The sequence below is a fragment of the Haemaphysalis longicornis genome, unplaced genomic scaffold (assembly GCF_048455015.1).
Source record: "Haemaphysalis longicornis isolate Haplotype H1 unplaced genomic scaffold, Haemaphysalis longicornis Haplotype H1 scaffold_9, whole genome shotgun sequence".
Lineage (NCBI taxonomy): Eukaryota > Metazoa > Arthropoda > Arachnida > Ixodida > Ixodidae > Haemaphysalis > Haemaphysalis longicornis.
Window position 1 is genome coordinate 100,052,060 of NW_027526460.1, and position 24,461 is coordinate 100,076,520.

General features: G+C 45.3%; 1 protein-coding gene across 3 annotated transcripts in view; it reads right to left on the reverse strand.

Moving 5' to 3' along the window:
• Positions 1-720: 720 nt before the first annotated feature.
• LOC144153602 (uncharacterized) overlaps positions 721-24,461 on the reverse strand; it is a 259,014-nt gene continuing 235,273 nt past the window's right edge. For 2 of the 3 annotated variants that reach the window (XM_077685246.1, XM_077685247.1), the window contains 4 exons: positions 20,184-20,430; positions 13,182-13,409; positions 5,856-6,100; positions 721-2,130 (listed from right to left, as the gene is read on the reverse strand). In XM_077685246.1, the coding sequence (XP_077541372.1) occupies positions 1,975-2,130; positions 5,856-6,100; positions 13,182-13,409; positions 20,184-20,430 (876 nt within the window). In that variant the 3' untranslated portion in view covers positions 721-1,974. The remainder of the gene's footprint in view (positions 2,131-5,855; positions 6,101-13,181; positions 13,410-20,183; positions 20,431-24,461) is intronic. The other variant, XM_077685248.1, reaches the window with a different exon arrangement.

Consider the following 24,461-nt stretch of genomic DNA (forward strand, 5'->3'; position numbering starts at 1 on the left):
ATCAAGTTTTATTATACGCCGTACAAATATTGTCGTTGTGTTTACTGGCAATTCAGGTGTAATTGTACCCGCCGTGGATAAGGCGTTGTACCGATGACCTGAAGGACGCGGGCTTGGTCTGGGCCGCTGTTGATGGTTTTCTATGGGATGCGACAAACGACAAGTACCATTGTGGAGATTTAGCACACGTTATACACTGGACTGAATGAATCCGTAGCTTTCTACTACAGCTTCGCAGTTGCTGCTATAGCTTCGGAGCTTTTACACCCCCACCCCATTTTTATATTTTGTACGATATTTTCGAATGCCCTTCCAGAGAGCAGTGATTAGCAGTTCTTTTAGGAAAGATAATGTTTTTTCTCGCATTGCAGCACTAATCTAGCAAAGATTCGAATTGTGCGACAGCGAAGAATAAAAATCCGCAAGGCAGCAAACAGTCCCTACGCATTCTATGCTGACCACAACAATTGCCATCGAATTGGTAATTCTCTTCTCCTTCTACTAGCATTGCTTTTATTTTTTGCTTTCAGTTTTTTTTTTTCATTTTTTTCACGATGCAGCAATAACGATGGGCTTCCTATCCACAAGCACTCACCAAACACATAAAGTACTTGTGCCTCTAGAGGTACGCCGCACAAAATTTGTTTATTCTATGCTGAACGGATGTCTGCAATGCTTGTTGTAAAGAAAATAACAAATGTCCTTTTTAGGGCATTTCAATGGAGTTTATTTGAGTTGCTTTTAATAAATATTTATCCACATCAAATCTTTTGGAATTTTTTTGCCCCTTATATTTTGAAGGGGCACTGAAGCGTTGGACTTTCTGGCCCTGTGAGAACCAAGAAATATCCGCGACTCTGATATCTGCTTTCGAACAGAATTGGGGCATCTACTAAATAACGATTGGTTTTCGATTCTTACAACAAGTGCTTTTCCAACTGTGCCGTTAACAACAAGCGCCGTCAAAAAAAATGCCAAAGATAAAACATCAGTCACACTCAAAATGCCTACCATTTAAAATGAAACAACGCATTGTATACGGAAAGCCTAAGTTCTTGTCAAAAAGATGTTAAGTTGACAACATGAAGTTTGAATGTGAAGCTAAAAGGCAGCATTGGCTTAGTTCTCACATTTCGGCATGAGCCGACCGCGGAGATTTAAAAGAAATGAAATGATCTTAATGTTTGCAATTAAAATAGATCACACCACAGCACACGGCATTTACACCACCCATCTTCACAGCGCGATTTGAGCACCTGCGCTGATTAAGGACTTAGTGAGAAGAACACGCACACCAGCGGGGACTTCGATGGTACATAAGTCGCCCGCCACTTATTGAACAAGGACGATCCACAGTTCCACACGCCCGTTTGCCACATTTGACTAGAAGTCATAAATAATACTAAGTTCCGGGGCTGCCAGCTCCAGGTATAATTCTGTCGTTGTTTCATAAAAGCCATGCTCAAGAATGCAAGTGCTAACTTTTGTATGACCCTGATCAAGAAGGTATGGACAAAGAATGAAGTTCACGTTTTGGGACGCATTGTTGTTGATCCACAATTTTCGGCGCTCTTACCCGCCATTCGGCAATGAACAGTTTGTGTGTGCCGATGGTAAGGTCACGGGTAAAACAATATGTCTTGAAGGTCTAGTGCACCATACACTCATTGGACGGCCGATGCCAATGGAGCAACCACATAAGGCACGCATCAGGCCGACGATGACTCAGTCAGTTGCACCGTTCACACCTATATATATATATATATATATATATATATATATATATATATATATATATATATATCTTGTATGTACACTTCACGAAGAGCACCTTGATGCCGCAGCCATCTTCCTCTGACATACTGTCTATGTCCCAAAGTGGCCTCTACTGCTTTCCACCGCTGGAAGATTTGCAGAGATGGGTCCGGGATTCACAACCGCTGTATTTCTTCATCCACCATTTCTTTGGCCTTTTCACACAAAGTCTTCGCGTTTTAGGTGAGTCCGCGAGTGTCGCTGCCACTTGGAACTGGCGCCAATCCGTGTCCTGCTCAGGCCGCCGTTGAGAGTCCTGCCGTTCGCAATGGTGTGTCCGTTCCGCGAGGACATCATCTTCTTACTGTACAAGGGCTAGAACAAGGGAAGGGTTAAGAAGAACAAAAGAAAAGCAGTGAGATCGGTACAACGAAGTAACTGCCATTTTGTTAGCGACGAACAAAATTGCTGAAGTATCCCTCACCACCATCTCTACGGATAAAAGCATTCTACAGGGGCACGCCTTGCTTGTTCCCTCAGAAAACATGCTTAGGATTGCATGTGCGGTGCTAATTGTGGCAAAATTGTAAGATTACCCATGCCTAGGTTGGTTAAAAAATTGGGCCTATCTCCCCGCGAGGGGGACTCGAGTAAATGCTTCGCATAGGGGGTGGGTGTCTTGCGTTAACGTTTAGTGTTTGGGGAGTTGGTGGTAGTGAATGCGTTGTATCAGCAGCTTCTTGACGTAGTCAAGGATATAAGGCGTGTTCGTGGCCTCCCATTCTGTGTCGGCTTTGTGGCGCAGTGGGTAGAGCACCATGTACATTGCGTTCCGTCCACAGGGTCGAGGGATCGAAACCAGGCGCCGGATAGTGTTTTTTTTATATAGTGTAGGGGGAGGGGTGCGATATAAGGCGCGTTCGTAGCCTCCCATTCTGTGTCGGCTTTGTGGCGCAGTGGGTAGAGCACCATGTACACTGCGTTCCGCCCGCAGGGTCGAGGGATCGAAACCAGGCGCCGGATAGTAATTTTTTTTATATAGTGTAGGGGGAGGGATGCGGGCTACGACTACGGACGTCAACGCGGGTGACATCGTGAGTTACTGAAATGCTCTGCTTTTAAAATAAATGCGTTAGCGGCGTAGCCATCGCGTGGAATGCATCACCCGGCTTTTTATAAGTGCAAGCTTTGTCTAGCTCGCAGAGAGGTAAAACGCTTTTACACTGTAAAAGATATGCCTGTATTATATTAAAGCTTATATTCTTCGCAGCATCAATGCAATTTTTATTACAGATAGCAAGCAATGAAGTGAAATAACCAGGGAACCAGTCGGTAAAGTTCCTCTGAACTCTGTGCCAGTTTTTTCACCACGCATGTACTACACGTTTTTATGTGGAGAAGTGTGTGAGGTTTCGTTGTTTTTTGGGCACACCATCATGCTCAACATTTTCTTGGCCTAGAGTTAGCTCATGTATACATGACTAATAAAAGGCATGAGCATGTATGACTAATAAAAGGCATGAGCATGTCCTTCGGGCACAATAAGTCTAAGGCTGTTTAACTATGGTAGGGGTAATAACAAGGCCTCGTAGCGACGGCGTCTGTTCGTTTACAAAAGCAAAAAAAGCAAAGTGTGTCTAGCTGAGATGAACCAGCGGATATTGTTCCCGTATAGTTAATTTCGAAAGGTATGCCAAAGCACATTTATCCATTAAACCCAGAAAACAAAAAAAAATATTAAAATGTAAATACAGAAACACCAATGTGCCATCAACATGCGTAAAATACTTTCGCATACAAGTAAAATTGTAACTGGTGCAAGAACCCTCTTAAATGAAGGAAACTTGTACTTTGCCTTCAAGGTTCTTTTAAAGAATTTCGTGCTTAATATTAAATACACAACACCGAAGGTAGTCAACGTCACTATACAGTGGCCAGTTACTCGTCGGTCCTACTGCACACCAGTTACGGCCCCCGAGATCTTGCGAACAACCCTTGGATAAATGGAGGTCATCAACGATACATTTGTAAAAGAAGCTTTCCAATTGAATGTAATTATCTCAAAAACATAAAGAATTTTCGGCTTGCAGGAAAGACGGTCGGCGTGAAAGCAATCTGGCAAGCCCTGTGCCTATAAGAACAAATGTGGTCTTTAAATATACATCGTGCTGTAATTTAGAAAGGAGAAAATATTTATTTACATTCACTATGGTCGAAGACAGCACGAATCGTGATAAACTGCACACGTTGAAAAATATACAATTTATGAAGCTGTGGCCCTACTAAAAGCTTATATTCTTCGTGATTAAAAATGCCTTCTTTGCTTAAATTCAACAACCGACTTTTCAAGAACTGAAAAGTTTTGGATGCATTGCCTGGGGCGACAACTAACGGGATGATGCAGATGAAAGCGCCCTTTCTGTTTAAAAGCAGTAATCACACGAACAAAATATCCACAGGATTCGGTTTTCCGAGTATTCAGGCTATATTCGTACGGTATACTTCACAAAAGGTGTACTTCTCTTTAGATCTTATTTTCAGAGCAAATATAATTTGAAATGCATACAAGTACTTCGGGTATTTGTACAGCGCGGGTGAATAAGCTGCTGAATATGCAAGCGGTTCCCAGATATCTACGGTCCCTTTTTACACTTGTCTCGCTACGCAGCCTTTTTAAACTACTTTCTTTCTTTGTCTCTGGAGAGACGTTCAATAGGCTTTACGGGAATAAGAAAGAAAAATATTGGGCTACGTAGTCGTACCGCCCGCATTCATTGGACGTTCCCCGAAATAACATAGGCATATTTGTCTTCCAGATATATAAAAAATAACGCGGCGCTGTTCAAGCAGCATGGTTCATCAAACTCCTCCTTGTAGTGGTAAACACAGCTGTTCGTTGCTAAAAAAACATGGAATGTTTCGTTATGAATATATCTGATTTGTTATGAAAGCACACGTGAAGTAAAAATATGAAACGTTTTCACCTTTTGTTGTGGCACTTACTTTTCTATGAGAACTTCAAGCAAAAACAGACTCGGAATAGCTATTGCCGGAGATTTTTACTGAGAATTTCACGTCGTACTGCGTGTACAAAGTGAAATGTTTCGCCTCCAGGCCCAAATCAAATTCCGTGTTAAGAGACTGGGTATGCTGTGGACCTAACATTTTCCGCTTCAAAAAGTCACGCAGAGAAGCAAACATGATATGAATGCCACTGCACAAATATGTGCCGAGGATTCTTGTCTTCGGAGAACTGAAATAAAGGCTTTTACGTGTTTTGGATATGTCGGCTGATCCTTGGAAGTAAAACGTATTTCCCGCCTTCGGGTTCTTCCGTTTCGTCTAAGCAAAATATATCGGCCCACAAAGTCGCCCTCTGCTAAATGTTTGCTGTTGTGTGCGAAGCAATCAATAATAAATGGCGTCAAGCAAAAATAACCTTTGCAACACGTAAATTTAAATAGTTTGAGAACTCGCCAAAGCCAGACAACGAATACATTGGGCTGCTGAAATTTAAAACTCTAGTTTGCTCGATCGCTGGACTTGTATTTGTTTTGCTTTTTTGAACAATCCGGCGTATGACCCAATACAGTTTTCGCGCATTTAAAGGGACACGGCAGCTTTTTAAATTTTTTTGAAATCTTAAATGCTTGCAGAACTTAGTCATCCAACACAACCAGTACTTCGATTAGGGGGACGCAAAGTACCTCAGTCAAAAATTACTGCGCTATGTTTATTCGATAACTTGTACACTCGCTCAAAGGATTTTTCTCTTTTGCGGCCTTGACGTTCTTCCACGGCTCAAATTACGACCGTAAGGCCAGATAGCGGCTGTGGGGTGGTTTTCATTTAGTTGCAAACATGTACGCTTTTCGGTAGCAACTTAAAAAAAAAGCCGCAAAAACAAAGCAGAAATGGAAGGCGTATCTGGTGCGACGAGCAAATCACGCCGTACCACTCAGCCACGATCTTGTTTTAGAATGTATGCCGCGAAAAGCGTAGAGAGTTCATCTACACCCCCGAAATGTAATGCCGTCCAGTATGCTACAGTTAACCAGCCCCGGTAGCCTATATCGGTATTGGGCGTGGTGTCCTCTTACGTCAGAAAGTGCAGTCACCAGAGTTTCCTTGGAGCTCCGTCCGTTCTGCTGCGAGGACCACGACTGGCCCGCCGACTGTCGCTGCGATGGCGCGCGTTCCGTGTGACGAAGGGTGACGAGGAACCTGCTCAGCTGCTGCTTGAACAGCCGTGTGGTGAGCGTGTACAGCACCGGGTTCAGCGCCGAGTTCACCGGCAACAGGAACACTGCCACCCACGCGTACAGGGTCTCGTCGATTCTCGTCCCTGGCGAGAAGGAGAAAAAAACGAAATGGCACCGGGTGAAGAAGTGGCCAATAATTAACTTGCAGCGCTTCTCAAAACGCCACTGTTGTTAAGCGAAGCTGTCTCTGACTAGGCGAAAGAAGAATCCGGTGGTCTAGTGTACGCAGAGAACTCCTAAGACACTATCTACCGCGCGGGCGCGAAACAAACAGGTTGAGGAGGATTTAGAAGTAAGAGCTGAGTGTGAGGCTAGGTTTACAGTTACGATATTGCATCTACCGACACTGGTAAGTAGAAAGAACGTACCGGAGGGTGCGAAAATGGGTATCTGTCTCAGCAGAACGCGCACGCAGCGAGCTGCTGCATCAAGCACAGCTCAGGCGACAACAGCGGGCAAAGGCGGGACGGTGTGGGCGGAGCCGAATGTCACATCTTCGCTGGTTAAAACCATCTGTATGGAGGGCATGTGCGCTTTTTTATCACTTTAAATATTCAATTTTAGTGCACCTATTCTAGGTTACTTTTTATTGCCTGTACGATTGTTTTCATCTAAGTATTTTGCGTGCAGAAGATTAAACTTGACAGAGAAGTAACTGGTCCCTAGTCTCACTACAGACGTTTGGAGTTCGTTCCTCGAGTAAGTTTTTTTACAACATCCTATCAATGGTGTGCGTTACACTGCTTAGAAGATTAGTAGCCCGTTATTTCTGTTACGCGACCTTATTCATTTGTATTCTTCTCAGGCTTCACCCGTTCACCCCTTGGTATGCGTCCAATGTCATCTATTGATTGATTGTAGGGTTTAACGCGTCGACGCTACGCAGGCGATGAGGGGCGCCGTAGTGGAGGGCCCCGGATTAATTTTCATAACCTGGGGATCTTTAACGTGCGCCGAAATCTCGTACACACTGGCGTTTGTTCTTTTCGCCTCCATCAGAAAAGCGGCCGGGAATCGAACCCGCGACCTCGTGCTGAGCAGCGCAACTATGTCATCTATGTCCTTGTAGCGACGTGAAAACGATAAATAGCCAGCAGTGGTAACAAGCCCTTTGGATAAATTCACCTAAATTTTAGCGAGCTAATATCTAATTCTAGGTGAACTGTTTTGATTTTCCATGCTATATCATAGCGAGAGAATACGTTTTCACGTTGTCTATTCACACTCAGTGTCTTTCGCTTAGTCTTTAAGAAGCTGGCTACTGCAGGCTGTACGGTAGACTAGTAACTGCACTGGTTTACAAACTCTGGGCAACACTGCTGTCCCCAGCTTGTAAACCAGTGCGTGTAAACCCTGCTTCCCTTCGCAGCTTTGTTGTAACGAATACTACTTCGCAGTATTGAATACTACTAAGCTCGGAAGAAAAGCAGCCTCAGCTCATTTCCCGTGCAGGCCCTTTAGGTTATATTATAACTAAACAATTCTGTAATGGGGGCTATTTTTTGTGCCCGTATCGGGGTCTCCCTCAAAGTTAGTGCGTCAAAACTTAAAACAACACGCGAATTGAACGTGAACTTTATGCCGTATTTTAAGGCGAAGGACTTGGATGCCTCATTAAGCGCGAAATGTGACCGTCTTCGTTATCCGTCGACACGAATGCTGCTGAAATAGCCGTCGCTGGAAGATAAAATAAATAATAAAAACAATTTGGTTCGTGTGGGGTTTCAACCCGGGTGACCAGAGCAGAATCTAAGTGTGCGGATTCTCGCGCTAACCGGGCAACCTATCAGAATGAACACGGGAATTAGACTAATGCTTGCACAGTGACACGTGAGTCGGATGTCAACTCCCCCGCGCGTACTGTTCCACTGATGAGTGGAACAGTGCATGCGGGGGAGATCTCTCACGGTGGGGAAGCCATCTCGTAAATCACAGCCAGTCTGTACGTCCGAGTAATTCGTGCCAAAATACTAAGCATCGACAACGAAGAAAGAGATGCAAACTCGATCTAGCAGTGAAGTCTGATAATCGCTAGCACTTCGCCTTCAAAGCACGTAAGGAGACTTTGGTCCCCGACAAATGTTTTAAGTGCACAGCACTTTAGGGGCTCGCCTTGTCGTCGTAGAACGGTCGATGTCAAACGACTGCGAAATCAGGCGGTGCCGCGAGATAACGGATTCAAGTACAGCCCGGCGTACCCGTCGAAGGGCGTCCCGCAGACGCTTCGAAAACCAAGCTGTTTCAATCGTCATAACCAGTCGAAACTCGTGAAACGCGGGCGCTTGTCACACATCTCCCCGATGTTTAGCGCGAAAAAAAAAAACTGGAGGTACATTTGACGCAAAATATATGTAATTAACCCGCACCACCCACGTCTATTCTGTTAGGAACGCTCGTTGGGTTGGTTTTTGCGATAGTAAGCGAAAAAAAGTGGCAGTGCAAAGCCGGGAAGTCAGGGAGGAAACGCAAGCACAAAAAGTGCAAAACTGCCGCTTGCGCTGTTTCAGGCAGGGGGCACTCGAGCACTACGGAGGCGGGAAATTTGAATTGGTTTGGGTGGTAGCCGTGAGCGGATAATGGAGCTACAGCCCAATATGGCGAATCACTTTCTGTGTCCTTCCGTTAGCTTTCACGTTGAGTGGAACGGCTTTAATTTTTACTAAGAGCGACAACGGCTTGCACCAGCAAAGGGGAATATCTGTGTACATTGCCTCCGCCTTGGCAACTTGCAAGAAGCTTAATCATCCGCACGTTTTTCATATTTTTTATACGCAAGATAAGTTACCCGGTTGATGCCGCACACAACTATTTTGCTAAGCGCAACACCGTCTTTATAGGAATAGGCCTGAGTGCGTGCCTTCCTTTCAAAATAGAAACGTCACGTTAGTATTCTTTCTGCGCCCTTCCCACGGGTCATTGTGCTCCTCGCATACTTACAGAATACCCAGCGGAAGCAACCAATCTCCCTGCTATCGCTGCATTTATTATTCGGCGCTCGGTCCTTTTTATCCAACCGGTTTTTCGGTGAGCCGGCCGCGCCACAGTGCTACAACATTGCACAGAGCACCCATTTCCCCCAGCCGGCTGCTCGTCCTGCTTACTTGCCCATTTTTCCTTTCATCCTTTCAAAAGCCTGCTACGCTAAGAGTCTCAAGAGATCAACCGCGGATCCATTACAGGCCTTTCCTGAGCTCAGAACCCCTGCGGTTGCAAGCGCGTACGCACATGCCACGACTTCGAACACCTTCATGCATAGCCTTGACCACTACCGGTGAAAGTGAGTAGTTCCGCGCACCGGAGTGTATGCATGCACAACTTTGTTCCTTGCGTGGTTGAAATAGGAGGAAGCGGGCGCTACGACTGGTGCTCTTGGAGGATTCTCAGAGACTGGGAAAGGAGAGTGCCTGCTACGGACCATCGTCCCGAGCGGTTCGTGCGGCGCAGCCTCAGGAATCGAAGCACTTACCGTCCACCACTTCGCTGGCCGGACTCGGTGCCCAAGAGTTTGTATAGGGAAAGTGGCCGTGCATACAAGCTAGCGCAGCGAAAATGTTTGCATATGCCGAGGTCGTGCGTTACCCTATGGCTTGTCCCGCCAATGAGACGCCACGTTAAGGCAGCTCTGACAGTGCCGTTTTTACGAACCCTGTGCGCTCCACTGTTCGGCCCCTTTGCCCTTTCTCTCCTTTCTTCTGTCCTTTCTTTTGTCCTTTCTCTCACGTCCAAATAGAAATACACGTGGGCGTGTCAATCCAAACAATTACCCGTATACCCCCAAAACAATAAAGGAATGCCTTTGTCCGTTCTTTGAGATTTATTCTGTACGGACGTAGTCCCTATCTTGCAAGGAAAGACTCGGATATTTCTTATAAAAAAATTCCGCCATGTCGTTGCTCACTTCACTGAAAATGTCACCGAAAGACGATAGTCGGCCGCCGCCACTGCGACGTAAATGTCCCTCTTCCCTTACTTGCCCACCTCTTACTCTCTTAACCTCCCGTCTCACTCCTCCCAACACTGTGGACATTTGCGCAAGTCACTTCAATTTTGGCGCGTTCCACTGCTCGCGCGGTATCAACCCAAAACATTTGTTACTGTTGGAGTTCTTGGGATGCCGACGCAGTTAGAGAGTGCTCGAGGGCGCTTTAGGGGTAGAGCCCCTTTGGGGCTCGGCCTGTTGGCGTCTCATGTAGTCGTCGTCGCTATAGGCGTTGTCTTATGTAGTCACGGCACTAAAACACCAGGAAACTCGTTTACGCCTCGCGTTAAAACAAAACGCGTACTAAAAAAAACCGAAACACTCGTTTACGCCTCGCGCTGGAGCGCTTCGTAACGCGCACTAAAAACAAACACCGGGCACTCGTTTACACGTCGCGCTAGACAGCTTCGTGCTTTAAAGACAGGAGACTTTTACAGCAAAGCTGTATACCTCTACCTCACAATGGTTCCCTCTCTGTTGGCAAAGACGCCAAGGCGTCGAGAATGCACTTATACACTGCATGCCTCGTCCCTCCCCAGGTTTCACGTTAGTGGAGATTGTCCGCGGTATTCGTATTTTGGGATAAAAATTTTATGTCAAGGCGTGTTTCTATTTGCTGTCGGAAAAATCAAGCCACCGTGCATTTTCACTCAAAAGAACACTGCTAGCACCGCTTATTTATTGATGTTTCCATCAAAAATGTTTTATTTAACTTAAAAAATTTCGACAGGTGTGAAAGGTTTCAGCAGACATAGTAGTTCGGAAATGTTTTGCCTCTTTAAACGGGTCGTTTGTGAATTGTTTTAAATTTTTGCCGTGTGGCTGAATGGAGAAACAGATGGACTGACAGACCAAAATTTTCGCGTTTGTGTAGCCCCATAAACGATACCGTCTTTATTATAAAAACTCGTCCGTAAGTGCTAGCTTCAAGAGAAAATGATGGCGTAAACACAACTGTAGCTAACGCTTTCAAAGTAATGGTAAATTAGCAATAATTCCGCCGCATTTGTTTTATCACTGAAACCTTATTGTGCTTCGGCCTATCAACGGCGAAAAACGACCATTCGCCAAGGTCTGTTTCGGTCTTTTTCACGTATTCACGGCCCGAATTTTCTACTCTACCAGGCGAACGCCCAGCTCACAAAGGATCAGGAAACAACAGTACGACTTCTTCAATCACATACATAACCTCATCCCAGCCGACTTAACCCAACGTACCCAATCCAATATTCAGCCATATGCAAATTTTGCCAGCAGCCATGGACACCCACGCACATTATTGGAGAATATAAAGTTACACCAGGATTGCCACCAGTACTATTCCTTTCCCCCTCCGGCTCCCCCGAGCCGTGGGAGACACTGCTGTCTAGCCCCGCCCTCCAAGACCATCTCCTCCTCGCCGAGAGGGCAGCCATAGTCAGGATGGTGCATGGATTCCCATAAATAGGGAACCAATTCCGCATGATCATCTCATCAATGCTCATAATAAAAGTTGTCTCTCTCTCTCTCAGCTGACGTGAGTGTTTCGCTCAGAGCTGCTGAACAGAGCAGAAAACAGGTTATAAATGCCTGCACACTTAAGCGATTGCACACTATACTAAATAATTATATTTAAAGGGACAGACAACCGATTTTTGTCGCGTATATGTTCTCTATCACAAATGAAAGCCGGCGTTTTATTTAGCCGGTTAACCACAAGCAATTTCTAAACAAATTGGCGGACATAATTTTAATTCGGCAGCAAACTTCCTGAAATCGGAAGGGTGGCGGTTCGTAGTGTCGAAACTTGACACTACAATATGTGTCCCTGTCACGTGACCTGCAAACCCAGCAGCTACTGTAACTGCTGAAACATTTATTTCCGTATTGAAAACCTTTTAACACAAGTATTTGTACAAGGTTAAATTGTATATGTATTTGTAAACATTATTTTGAAAATTTTAAACACACGGCGCCCGCCGCCGCAAGGTTCCTCTCAGTGTGGCTAACTGAGCCTCCATGCCCAGAATCAACGGCAGCGTTCAGTAAACAGACCCCGTGAAGGAGCTTTGACGATTCTGCCTGAGTCAGGGGCGTTTGTTCTGCCAAAATAACTTATTTCAGTTTCCAAATAAGCCAACGGCAGCTTAAAAAAAAAAAAAAAAAACGTCGCGCCCGGGGAGAATCAAACTTCCCGCCTCCACAACGTGAAGCCAGATTCTACCTATCGTCTATCCCAACAGATGGCGCATTCGAGCAAAATAGACCGTTGCATTAAAAACACACATAAAGGAACAGGAAAGCCTGCGACTCAAACTTTTTTAGCTGGAGACAAGTTTTTAAATATCGCTTTTCATTTCGCATACAGACAAAAGTATGTTGCCGAGCTACTCTATGTCATGGTTGCCAGCATTATTTTTGGGAGGGGCACATACGCCTCGTAGATCTAAAAATTTCGATTTAAAAAATTCTAGGGCGTTATGAGCAAAACCGTTTCTCGTCTAGGGGCTTTAAGTGATGCCCTTTCATTTGGGATAGAGAATATATACTCGACAAAAATCGGTTGTCTGTCCCTTTAACACGATGTTATAGGTGAAGTCTTTCTACAACTAAAATTGGGTTAAGATAGTGTACAGTCTTTGTAAAAATTTTTGGGGGCACGGTGACCATGGCCGAGCAGGGGCGTTGCCCTTGCCTCTCGGTGGTTGGCTACGCGGCTGAATAGAGTGAGGGGAACTTCCGCGCTTCATTTCGTAGTACGGCTGGCACGGTAAGTGCTGCGGCACCGCTTTCTCAAAGCAGGCGCGCTTTCCTTCAACGCAGGCACTTTGCGAAGCACTTGTTTGCCGGATACACTCCAACAGCAAGAGCAAAAGTTCCCCTAGCTCTCTTTGGCCGCGCGCCTGCTCCGCCAACAGTCGCCGTGGCCCAAAAAATTTGACGAAGACGTACATGCAGGAATGAGGGGCATTTTTTGTTGTTTTCTGCAAATTACAGCAGTAACCTGAGAGGAAAGTCAACTGGCACAAACGTATATGTTTTGTGCGCTATCTTCTGTCAATGTCTTTATAATTTATGAGCAGGTGTGAAGACCTTCCTGAAAATTGTAGCTCAGCTAAAAAAAAATTCAACTTGATCATAATCTTCCGTCTATCTTGTGGCAGTTAATACAGGTAAATGTAGCATGATATCTACCCTACACGTACCAGCTAGGGCGACAATCTTGATGACAACGATGGGCATCCAGCAGAGAAAGTCGGTGCCCACGATGAAGGCGAAGCGCTTGGCGATGGCACGATCTTGTAGCTGCTGCGTCGAACGCAATCCTACATTCGAGTGGGTGATGGTGAAGAACATTGTCACGTAAGCGTAGGCAATGAAGGTGAAGGCGATGGTGTTAACCACGCAGAACACGAACGCCGAGTACTCCCAGCCTGCGTATACGAAACACATCGACGCACAGGTACACGCATCACTAAAAACAACCCTTGCCGTGAACACAAATGCGAATGCAAGTTTACAAGTGTAAAAATTCGCGTTTGTCACGCAAACCAATACAGATTCTTTACAGCTTATTGAATTTAATGCATTCTGCTAGAGTGAACGTACAGGCGTTTGATGCGCATGATTCGTCAGATCCCGTGAAGTAACAAGAAAGTATACAGGGTGATCAAAGTTAGGTCGACAGGTTTTTAAAAATTAGGCGTTCAGATATACGTAAATACCCCCTCTAGAGGGAGGGTATGCGCCCAGGGTGACACGGAATTAGGTGGCAACTATTGATGTCCGTTACATAATTAACTAAAATTGAATAATTAATTTTCTTTTAAGTGGCTGCACTATGCAGGCACGTGTGTATTGAAAAGTTAGACGGAATCGTGTTCCTACGCAGTTTCACTTGGAAGAATTATTCTAGCGCATTTGTACCCGAAGATATAGAACTGCGCATAATTACGCATGTAAGACAGCGATGTCTGGCGCAGCTTCTCTCTTTTGTGACGTGCCTGCTGTGTACGGTGTTTACATGGACGACGGGATAGAGGTATAGGCAGAAGTAATAACTGGCACCCTTTCAGTCTTAGCTGGCGCAATTGCAATATGCAGTACTCGTAAGCGCTATCGAAACACAGAACAAAGGGGAGGAACTTTGATCCGGTCTTCCCTGTCTAGCATGCGTAATCATGCGAACGGCAATTAAACTTCGCCGTTCGATATCTCGGACTAGGAAAGCGCTAGGAGACTTCTGCCAAATGAAACTGCGTAGAAACACGATTGCGTCTAACCTTAGAATACAAACACGATTACGACAGCCACTAAAAAGTTAATTATTCTATTTTAGGTAATTAATCCACCGACGTCAATAGTTGTCACCTCATTATATGTCCCCCTGTTCGCGTAACCTCACTGTACAGGTGGTCTCTACGTAAATCTAAGTGCCCAATGCAAAAACAAAAAAAAAACCTGTCGACTTAATTTTGGTCACTCTGCATACTGGAAAGGGTTTTATCCGAAGGTTCACATCAATAAAACCACGCATCCGTTCGTCAGCTTATAGCGTTAGAAAATCATGTCGGCTGCAGGGTGAAAACGCAAAGCAAGCCCACCGGTCAGTGCAATATAGAACCAGTGATCACGCCCAACGCCGCCAAATTCAGTGGCACTGAGCTACCAGAAGCTGTGCAAAGGGGGGCCGGGTGGTCATTATTACAAGCGTTTTCGTGGGGTAAGGTAACGTACACAGAAATAAAATCATGGCCCACATATTGTATCACAACCCATTCAAGCAGCGTACGTAATGGTTTTCTTAAAGAACACTCCCCAGTGGAGAAACAACTCGTAACTGTCCCCAAAACATTTATACCAACAGACAGAATAAGACCTCACAGATACTAAATTGTCGTCTGCCTCGCCAAAAGGCTTAGACTGTAGGCCGGCACGCTTCAGCTGCCGTGAAGGCACTATACTCGGTTACAACTCAAGAACGGCACCACCTCATGTAGCGTATCACTCCGCCAAAGCGCCGGACCCGGGACGTGAGTGCGCGCGCGTTTTGAAAGGGGTTTGCTATGAATGCGTGATATAGTCTGCCTTCTCTCACGCAGTTTGTTAGTCGTCACTGGAGTCATTTATAAGCATATGAAGTCCAAAAAATCACGGGAACGGCTCACGCCATGTTCAAAATATTCCCAGTAACGCCCTACTTGCGCCGCGCGGAGAAACATCCGGCTACGGTGATAAGGCACACCGGCAACTTCCGGTGCCGTTGTTAAGTTGTCATCGAGTATAGTAGCCATCACCCTCGCCCTACCCTCCACCCGCCTGCGATTAATAATAATTAGGGTGAACCTCACAGAACAAGTGAGGAAATATGTTTACAATTGTAGATAAACACAACACCCCCTCCTAGCAAAGAAATTTGTCGTTGAGCGTGTTGCTGCTTGGATAAACAGTTCAGAACATGGCAGAAACTCAACGCAGGGCAGCACTTGAAATGTGTACTTTATAAGTTTTAATCATCATTTTCGCTCTGATATGCCTTCTTTAGCGTTTCATTCCAACCACGACAAGCAGATTCTTCCAGAAAAGATTAGAGTAGTGTGAATATGCTGCGAATGGTAACTTCCTAAGCCAGATTGGTGACGGTGATAGGATCTCACCTGTGTGTGAGTATGAGAGTCTATCTACTCGCATCAGCTGGCATTTGTCACACAGACCGTGGTCCGTGGTCACTTGCACCACGATCGGCCTCGCCTAATTTTGTTTTTTATGAAGAAAAGTTGCAATTTAAAGACTCGGTGATACGGGAATTAGTACATAAAATAACACTATGAAAACAAGCTCACGGGCTCTAAACAAAGTACAGTGCTCTACGAAATTCGACATTTTTTTATAATGAAGATGCGCTCAACCCTGAGTGCAATATACACTCGAGGATGCCCATATCGACAGGGTTGCAATGCCCTTTCCTTTTATATCTCCTCGTGGCCATGGAGGAAATCAGCGCCCCTATGACCATCACGCTTGGGAATGTATATTTTTCTCCAGCGTACGGGAAACGGATTTATGCAAATGGGAAGTGAACATTTAAAGGCAAATTACCCTGGGTGAGAAAGAGTTCAGCAAAATATAGAATGTACACATTTAGTGCACACAAGGGCGACAATTCACACAGAAAGGCTCTCGGCACCAATGCGGCACATTTATCTGTTAATGTTGCTAGCTAAGCCTTGCTAGAATAGGGAGAAGGCATTACTAGGGTACAATTATTCGAGGAACTGATTGGGGGTGCCATTTATCTCATCATAACTGTCGCGAAATATTTTGAAGATAAAGATTTTCTAACGGCAGCATACAATACGGAAAATGGCGAAATTAGGGCGTAAGAATGGTTTCGCTACCCGGTACAGGAAAAGTGAATTTCAATAGTGCATATATACTAATCGCTTTTGAAGTACCCGTAGCCTTTATGAAACCCTCGCCAACACTGCTGTAGGATATTTCTGTCGCAGGCCTCTGAGGCCGAATTCTTTAAAAGCACGGCGTCATTCCTAATTCATCAGCTTTCGAACAAATAATTTAGTGGCCTTTCGGGTTCTAAATATTTTTTCTTTTGTAAATGATCGCTGCTGCAATTTAGAGAACACTGAAAACCATTGAAGGTCGAAGGAGCTACAACGGCCGACGAGAAAGCAAACCTCGGCTTCTGTAGAGTTCCAAAATACCATTCCAGTTTATATGGCTGCAGAAACTGAGCACTGTTTGCCCATCACAAAATCATTACCAATATGTTCGCCAGCAAAAATGACATCTTTCGCCTCGGCTTTCCGTTTCACTGGAATATTTTGCAACATTAATCCACCACTCTTCTACTACGAAAGCTACCGCTTTCCTAATGACATCCCGAAGACTCCGTCACCAGGTTAGTACTAGTCAATTTACCTGCTATAAACAAAACCGCTATGAAGACAAAAGGATAGATTTTTTCATGAAAAAGACGGTTTTACCACGATAACAATCCTCCCAATTTTTTCCCCGAACTTCAAACAAATATTCTAGATAATGAATAGAACGGAAGAAACAGTGGGTACTCCCCCAGGAACTTTCTGGGTAGCTTTCCATGACGTTACAGAGTCTTGTTCGTGGTATCCCCTGCAGCCGATGAAATGCCCCACCAAGAACTAAACTGTGCTATTGTACTGGGGCATCTGGTGCCGTTTGACTATCTTAGCGCTATATCTTGAATGCAAATGGTAAGTTAGCCCAGTGATAGCTATGGTTTTATGCTAGCCTGCATTGCGCCACTATGGCCGCTATAATGTTCCTGCTCACATAGTGTAGCGTGAAATTTTACTGCGAAGCAGTATTCCTCTACTAGCCCAGGAAATTTCCATGTCCGCGTCAGCAGCCAACGCCAGGCTCGGTTCCGAGCACAGCCGGTAATCTAGCCTAGACCCGAACAGAGAAACGGAGCAACAACCCGTCGTCTTACCGACTAAGCTACGCCCACACGAGGAGACGGGGAGACAGACGGTGTACTCAGAGAGCACAGCGGCGGGTCTACCTCTTGCGCTCATTCAAACCCTCGTGTGAAGTGCACAGCGCATAACGTATCATAACGGCGTTGACGTGGTTTGGATTAGCGCCGAACGGCACAGTGTCTGGGAGGGGGAGAGCGTGGAGGGCGCTCCTTGGCGGCGGCACATGAAACAAGAGTGAGGGGGGGGGGGTAGTGAGAGATGTGACGCCACAGCCCCGCGTGCCGTCTTCCTTCTCACCCTCCACCAGACGATCCTTTCCGTTTTTCTTCATCTGTCGCTGCTGCGTTCGGCCACTCGGTTACGCGGACACCGCCCCCACGAAACCCAGGTAACGGCTGCCAGGGTCTCTGGTTTAACCCTTTGTATAGCCACGTGTGTGAATTCAAGTGATGCCGCTTGGCTAATCGTTGTGGATGTCGTTTACACCTCCGCAGTCGAACCACCTTCACAGCGTAGATTAGAACCAATTCTTTTTTATAACGAAGCATACATTTCTGAGTTTTTATCAAAATACGTCTTTCGTGGCTGGAATAGAGGGGAGTTCGTTACCGAGAGCAAGTTCTTTTAAATCGAACAACGCTCTGTATTGTTTTTATGGCTCGTTAAGCACTAACGACATCTTCATCTTCACAATTTTGTTATATTTTGCGCCCTAGAGATTTCGCATCTTGAGGGAAAAGGTATTCTGGCCAAAGAAGCCCCCACTGGCCAATCCTAGACAAAAAATGGAAACGATCTTCTGATTTATTCTCGTTGCTATTGGTCCCAGTAAAAAATGATAACATAGAAATCTAACCTCCAAAAAACAGTAAACGAGAACGACGTGTTACAGTGATTTGTAGAAAAGAGGTTTAGAAGGACTCGAGACGCATCACTACTACTCTGGAAGTTCGCAAGACCGTGAGAACGAACTCAGACGACCAAAAAACCAGTGTCAAAGGCACCAGCAGTCATATCCCTCCAGCTAACAAGATGCCCTCTGCCTCATTTCACAACAACCATGAAGTCCATATTTTAAAAATCGCAATTCCGGCAGAAGTATGCGTTCGAAAAATATTATTGGTGGTATATGCGCAAACAACGCATTCAACAAACTTATTTCAGAATTAAACATCAAATTCTTGTTTTAGTGAACATGTACGGTTGCTTAGCCCATAAGCCTCGTTGAAAATGTCGCGTTAGATGTTGAAGTGTAGAAAGGTTCCTACCGAAAATAGACATTTCGACGGCACAATAAAACAGTCTGGTTTAGAGGCGTAAGATAAGGAAATGTGGAAATGAGTCTTACAGGCAGCTTCTGTGTTCTGCTTTTCTTGACAGATGCTTGTTTAACGCCTTAAACGATTGCTAGCGCCACAAACAATATTATGCCATGACAGGGCGGTTGACGCTGTCGTCACGGCAGTGCATCCAAGGGACCAAAATCTGCCCCTGTTTGCAGAAAACGCTTCGTTTTATCGAAAAGGGATTCTTAAAGCTTGTTGAAGAATTTGGGAATTGTATCAGCTTAATTCTACCTCAGCCAACGCATGTGAAAGGCTATAGTATAAGAAGTTCCCCAGACATAAATCTCATGCGGCCTCCTATGGGTATTCGCGGGGTTGAAAATTTCTCCTGCCACCAGCGTTTCTTCTCCCACGAACACTCAGAGACGGCCAATCGGGCAGCTGAAATAATGATGCTCAAAAACATACTAAAGTTCACAGTTAGAGAGCTACTGTACAATTCGCCACGTATTTGACTTTATTTTTAAGGAAGGACAAACTTAGCTAACTTACTCATATGTTGGCGAGTTTGTGAACAAATATGGGCGTTCAGATTTCTGCTTTCCTGGGGTTTTTAAAGTATCCCTCTCATCTGCTGACACCAGTCTTGACAGGATCGAAGAAGGTTTGCCGACAAAGTTCTAGCTGGGCAAAAACTGGACGTCGACGGGCATTGCCAGATTGTTTGAGTTTTATCTAATTTTCTTGACAAACCGAGCTGACTAAAAAGGTATGCCCATTTTTATATACTACCAAAATTTCGACGGGGAGGCAGTGGATCGCAAAACGAGGGTTGAAATAAAACACAGGAACAGGTCATGGCGACTATACGCTGCACGACGCTACCTATGTAAAATGTCAAAACTGCGAAATCAATAAAGCGTGATTTTCCTTGCTCTGGATGAAGGATATTCAGGAATAGCGTCGTCTCATTAGACTTTCTAATAAAGCTCACCCAGAATTCTCACCCGCGTCTTGCATTCTCAAAAGTTACCGTCCGGTGCTTCTCCACTCAACAGCCGAGAAAAGCCACTTTCTTCATTTTTTTTTAGCGTTCGTCGTTTATTTTGTCGAGCATTACAGTGCTGGTGAGAGTGCCGAACGAACCCACAAGCGCTCTTCATCTGCGGGCGGATCATTTTGAAGCCACAGCTGCCATAACTCAAGTTCCAACCCCCTTGAAGTTTTGGACTCAACAATCCTAATGTCATCAGTAGAGTCTACCGTTTGGATACCATCACTATCAACCCTGGTTACTCCTGGCGCCAGTACCATCGCACCTCTTCAAATGCGGCATCGCTGCAAATGCATCGCATTTCTGCAAGGCATCGCATCTGCATCGCATCTCTTCAAATGTAGCCTCTCTGCAAATGTAGACTATCAGAGCACGAGCTTTTGCACTCACCCCTGGAGTCCGGGTCATGTATGTGCAGAGGCAGACACACGCCGTTGCCCCCATAGAAGTCTTCTCCGTAGTAGTCCGGCCGCATCATAGGCACCAACGACATGAGCAGCGTCATCAGCCACACACTCGTCATGCAGAGCCACGCAAACCGCAGCGTCCGCCTTTTCAACGACAGGGGGTACATGATGGAAGCGAAGCGGTCGACCGTTATCACCGTCAGGGTGAACACCGACGCTTCGCTGCTGACCTGCGTGGTGAACATTACCCCGTAGAGGGTTATAATGATCAGTGGCTTAAAAGGGTCATGCAGACAAAATAAAAGTTTGTCTTATTCGCGATTTCGTGTTTTATAGTGCCCCAGCACTTGCCCGGAACCAAACAATGCTTTAGTCACTGTGAAATCAATCAATTTAAGTTAAAAGTTTGATTCTCCCGCGAAATCGTGTGTTTTACCGACATCTGCAATGACATCAACAGACGGATCTTCAAGCTAAACTCAGTGTAATGCGGAGACTTGTTTACCCGTAATCAACCTAGATGGCGGCACCGCACCGCAGTGGGCGGTTTTCTACGTTTGCTTTGTTTTTCACTATTTTTGTACCTGGATTATTTCTGTCAAGGTAGAAAATAATCGTTTTGGGAAACATGGTGTTCACCCGACAAAACATATGGTGGCGTAAGACACCGTCGCTCCCGCCAATTGGTCAGTGTCGCCTGAGACAACCCCAAAGAGCCACAGTGCTGTGCAGCGAAAACAAACATAGTGTACATATTATTAACACCAGTACGCGTCGGTACTTCTATTTTTGCGTGTGCTTTCGTGACTTCCACTGTTCACGAACAATTCTTACTGCTTGAAAACTGTGCCTGAAATTTAAGCGCAAATAACTCATTCGGCAAGCTTAAAAGCTCTGCATAATATGCGTTCGCTTTTGCCGGCCCCAGCCAATCGCAGAGCTGTCGCGTATGGCATCATAGGTTCTGTTGCGGCGAATTAGCTAGTGAGTCCCATGGTCATTCCCTTTTTTCCTAATTATACAGCTTATTTGAGTGAAGTTCACGTTAAGAATGGTGTGAGTATGATTCTAACGATGCAAGCTTTCGAATGAACCAAACTTGTGTTTTGTATGCATGGCTGCATAAGGTTCTGGCGCGCTACAAACAGCGGTCTAGTGAGCCAGCAGTCATGCCGGAGGCTTACACTAACATTTGCCTCTTTGTTCAGCTGCTGCAATTGGCGAAACGGGCCCTCCTGCCTGCGCGGATGTAAAGGAACTGGCTCCTGAAGCTGACGCATGTCCTTTATTTGGAACACCATCTTTACTTGACACGTCGCCCACACACAAATGACCCACCCAACAAAGCTCCTTTATATAGCCCAAAAACATGTTCTCGTACGCACACCAGCCTACAATCGCACATTTAATGAACTCAGCCACATCTTTTTTTTTGTGAAAGCATACCACACGGGGAACACAGTTTAGACTATAGTGTCAGAAATAGCAACCATGTATGCGTGTGGTGCATGAAGGTGTGTGTTTGTTTGCTTGGGTGTAATGAAGGTGTGTGCTTGTTTGCTTGTGTGTATGGTGTTTGCGTGTTTCAAGTTTCAAGTCTTCGAGTTTATTTAGCATCACACACTTACAGAAAAAGAAGTGACACAAGGGTGCAGGCAAAAAGTAGTTTTCCAGACTTGACCAAGGCCTACACCTCTGATACATTGGCAGAGCGAAGAACAGCATGCGGTAGCTTATTACAACCCCTGTTGAGCCAGAGAAACAAATATTAAAACAATGAGAACGGTTTAGGCCCCACACGTTCTGTGACAAAGAAAATAAACGACACACATACACAAAAAAGGTGTACATAAAAATGAGCGAAGATGACAAACAGATGTACATAAAATGAGTGAAGGTGACATATCCTGCATTAAAAATACTATTTTCCCAACGAGCTCAGCGTGCTTGGAAGAATGTGCATTACATTTGGCAACTGTAGTTGATACGTGTGCGAGGTATTTTCCAGGTATCTTTATTTCGTGTGGTGTATGTTTTATCTAGGGGTATAAGGGTCGCCAATTCCTGTAGGTACCGATCATTTCTTTTTATACCAGCGTGATAAGGTGACATGAGTCTGAGTGGCCTGCTCATGAGTGGCCTGCTCATGCTAAGCTCAAAACATTGGCCGCGTACCCGCCTATGGTGCTGCAAATGTCGCCGAAAGACGATACACTTGTACAGCAACTGCCACTTAAATGCGTGTTTTCTCTCCACCGGGCATTTGTCACGAGCTTTCATTCCCGCATCGCTGCTCCCAGAATGCACACGGTAAAGGTTTGCTCAAGTAATTCAATTTTCCCACGTTCCACTGCTTAGGCGCTATCTACTGAAACCTTTCGTTACCGTCACGTGCGCGAGCGCTTGCTGTATTCAGGAGTAAAAACATTTTTTGTAAGGGTGTATTATTATGTGCCACCGCAAAGCTTAACCAGCCACGAATATTTATTCCAAAGAACCGGCAAATACCACCGATGAATAAGCTGTTTTATCAAAGATGCCTAATGTTTCTTTTTGCAGTTACGTTTTCTTTTTATGTTTTAAGTGTTGACTTGTATGAATTGTCAATACAGATTTAGGGGTTTGTAAAAGTTGTGCCTACATGAATCTGTCGTCCAAATATTAATTTCACTTTTGGCCGGTAAGCTGACTCGAGAGACAGACAGACCAACCTTTTCGGCTTTATTGAACTAAAGAAAGCCTGTCGTCTTCAAAGATTTCGGGGCGGTCTGGCTGCGTAAAGCCTGTGACGTCTTTAGAAAGTACCCTATATCCCTGCTAATCAAGCTTTGCGCAATACAGTAGAATGCACGGTTGGGCTACTCGGTTTTAATTCTTCGCCAACTGCGGCTTGTGTCTACAAGCGCTGATTACGAGGAACATTGTGGAGTACCCTGCGGCGGGTATGGGCTTTTCTGTAGCAATATAGTCATTTTCAAGGCTTCAGTATACACCCAAATCTTGAGAATACGGGTACAGATTTCATATAAAGCGTTCGTCAATATGCCATTGCATGTATAATACAGTGTGGGTATGTATCACTTTGACGTAATGTCAGAAGAACAGCAGTAACTGTCGGGCGTGCACGGAGCTAAGGACCACAGGCGTAACTTTACGTTTTGTGGTCGTGCCACGCCGCCCGATAGCCGCTGCTTGAAATACAATAAGTGCTTCATCCAATCAGTTTCGACTGATGAGGTGGAAAATCAAAGCGTAAACGTTAGGCCTAAAGCGCATTGCTAAGACTTAGCATCAGGTAGCCTTACCATCAGCCAAATAAGTTCCAAAGCAACGTTATAGTCATTGTAGTCCAGCTGCGGGCACTAGTTGAATAGATTAAACCCGAAAGCAGTGCGTTAGGCCTAACCTCAGTCCCTTGCCTGCTCACGTTGGCCCTTCTTTTTGCTCTGCACCAACCATTGATTAAAAAAGTTATATACTGCAAAATGCGGGATGCATAAGAAATGAAGCTTCACCAAAGATATTCAACCTGTTTACCCGGATACCGGCAAAAGAAATTGTGTTGTCGCACTAAAATTAAAACAAAAAAAATTACCGTGAATATAAAAAGCTCGGCTGGCGGAACGCCTGCTGGGGCACAGGGAGTTAGTTTGGCGGTGTTATTTTTCAGTAATTGTTTTTGTGCCCTGTGTTTGTTTTTGCGTGCCATGGTTCGCATAAACGAAGTGCGCAGAACAGACGCGTCTTCTCGTGGAGGCACAAAATCTGGTTCCCGACTACATATTCTTCCCTCCAAGGTGTCGCCCACACGATGTGCCCATCACGTGCTTTCCTGTGAACGCCTAGCAAACGCCCTAAAGTGAACCGAAACAAAATGGTCGCACGCCTCTTAAGTCAAAAATGCCAAGAGTGACCTGAGTGAATGCTTTTATCGAACGCAATTTTTGTTTACCCAGCGCAACTTCTTTGTATCACAGCCTTCGCGCGGGCGAGGAGTTTCTTTTTCTCGTTGAGTGATGAGACTCTCCGCGACCGAAGTTTGAGACTGGAATGAAACAGAGAATGAGCGCTGGCAGGCAGTAAAATAGCCAGTGCAGAAAAAACCCTCCATGCAAAACTTTGGCATGCATACTGACACATGCACCACCCCGTCATTCTTCAAGCTCCCGGATGTCCTTCCCTCGGGACGCTTTTTTGTCTGGAAGATGGCGCAGTGAGCAGCTCTGAAAGCCAGCAATAAAGTGGCCCATGCAGCTCACCA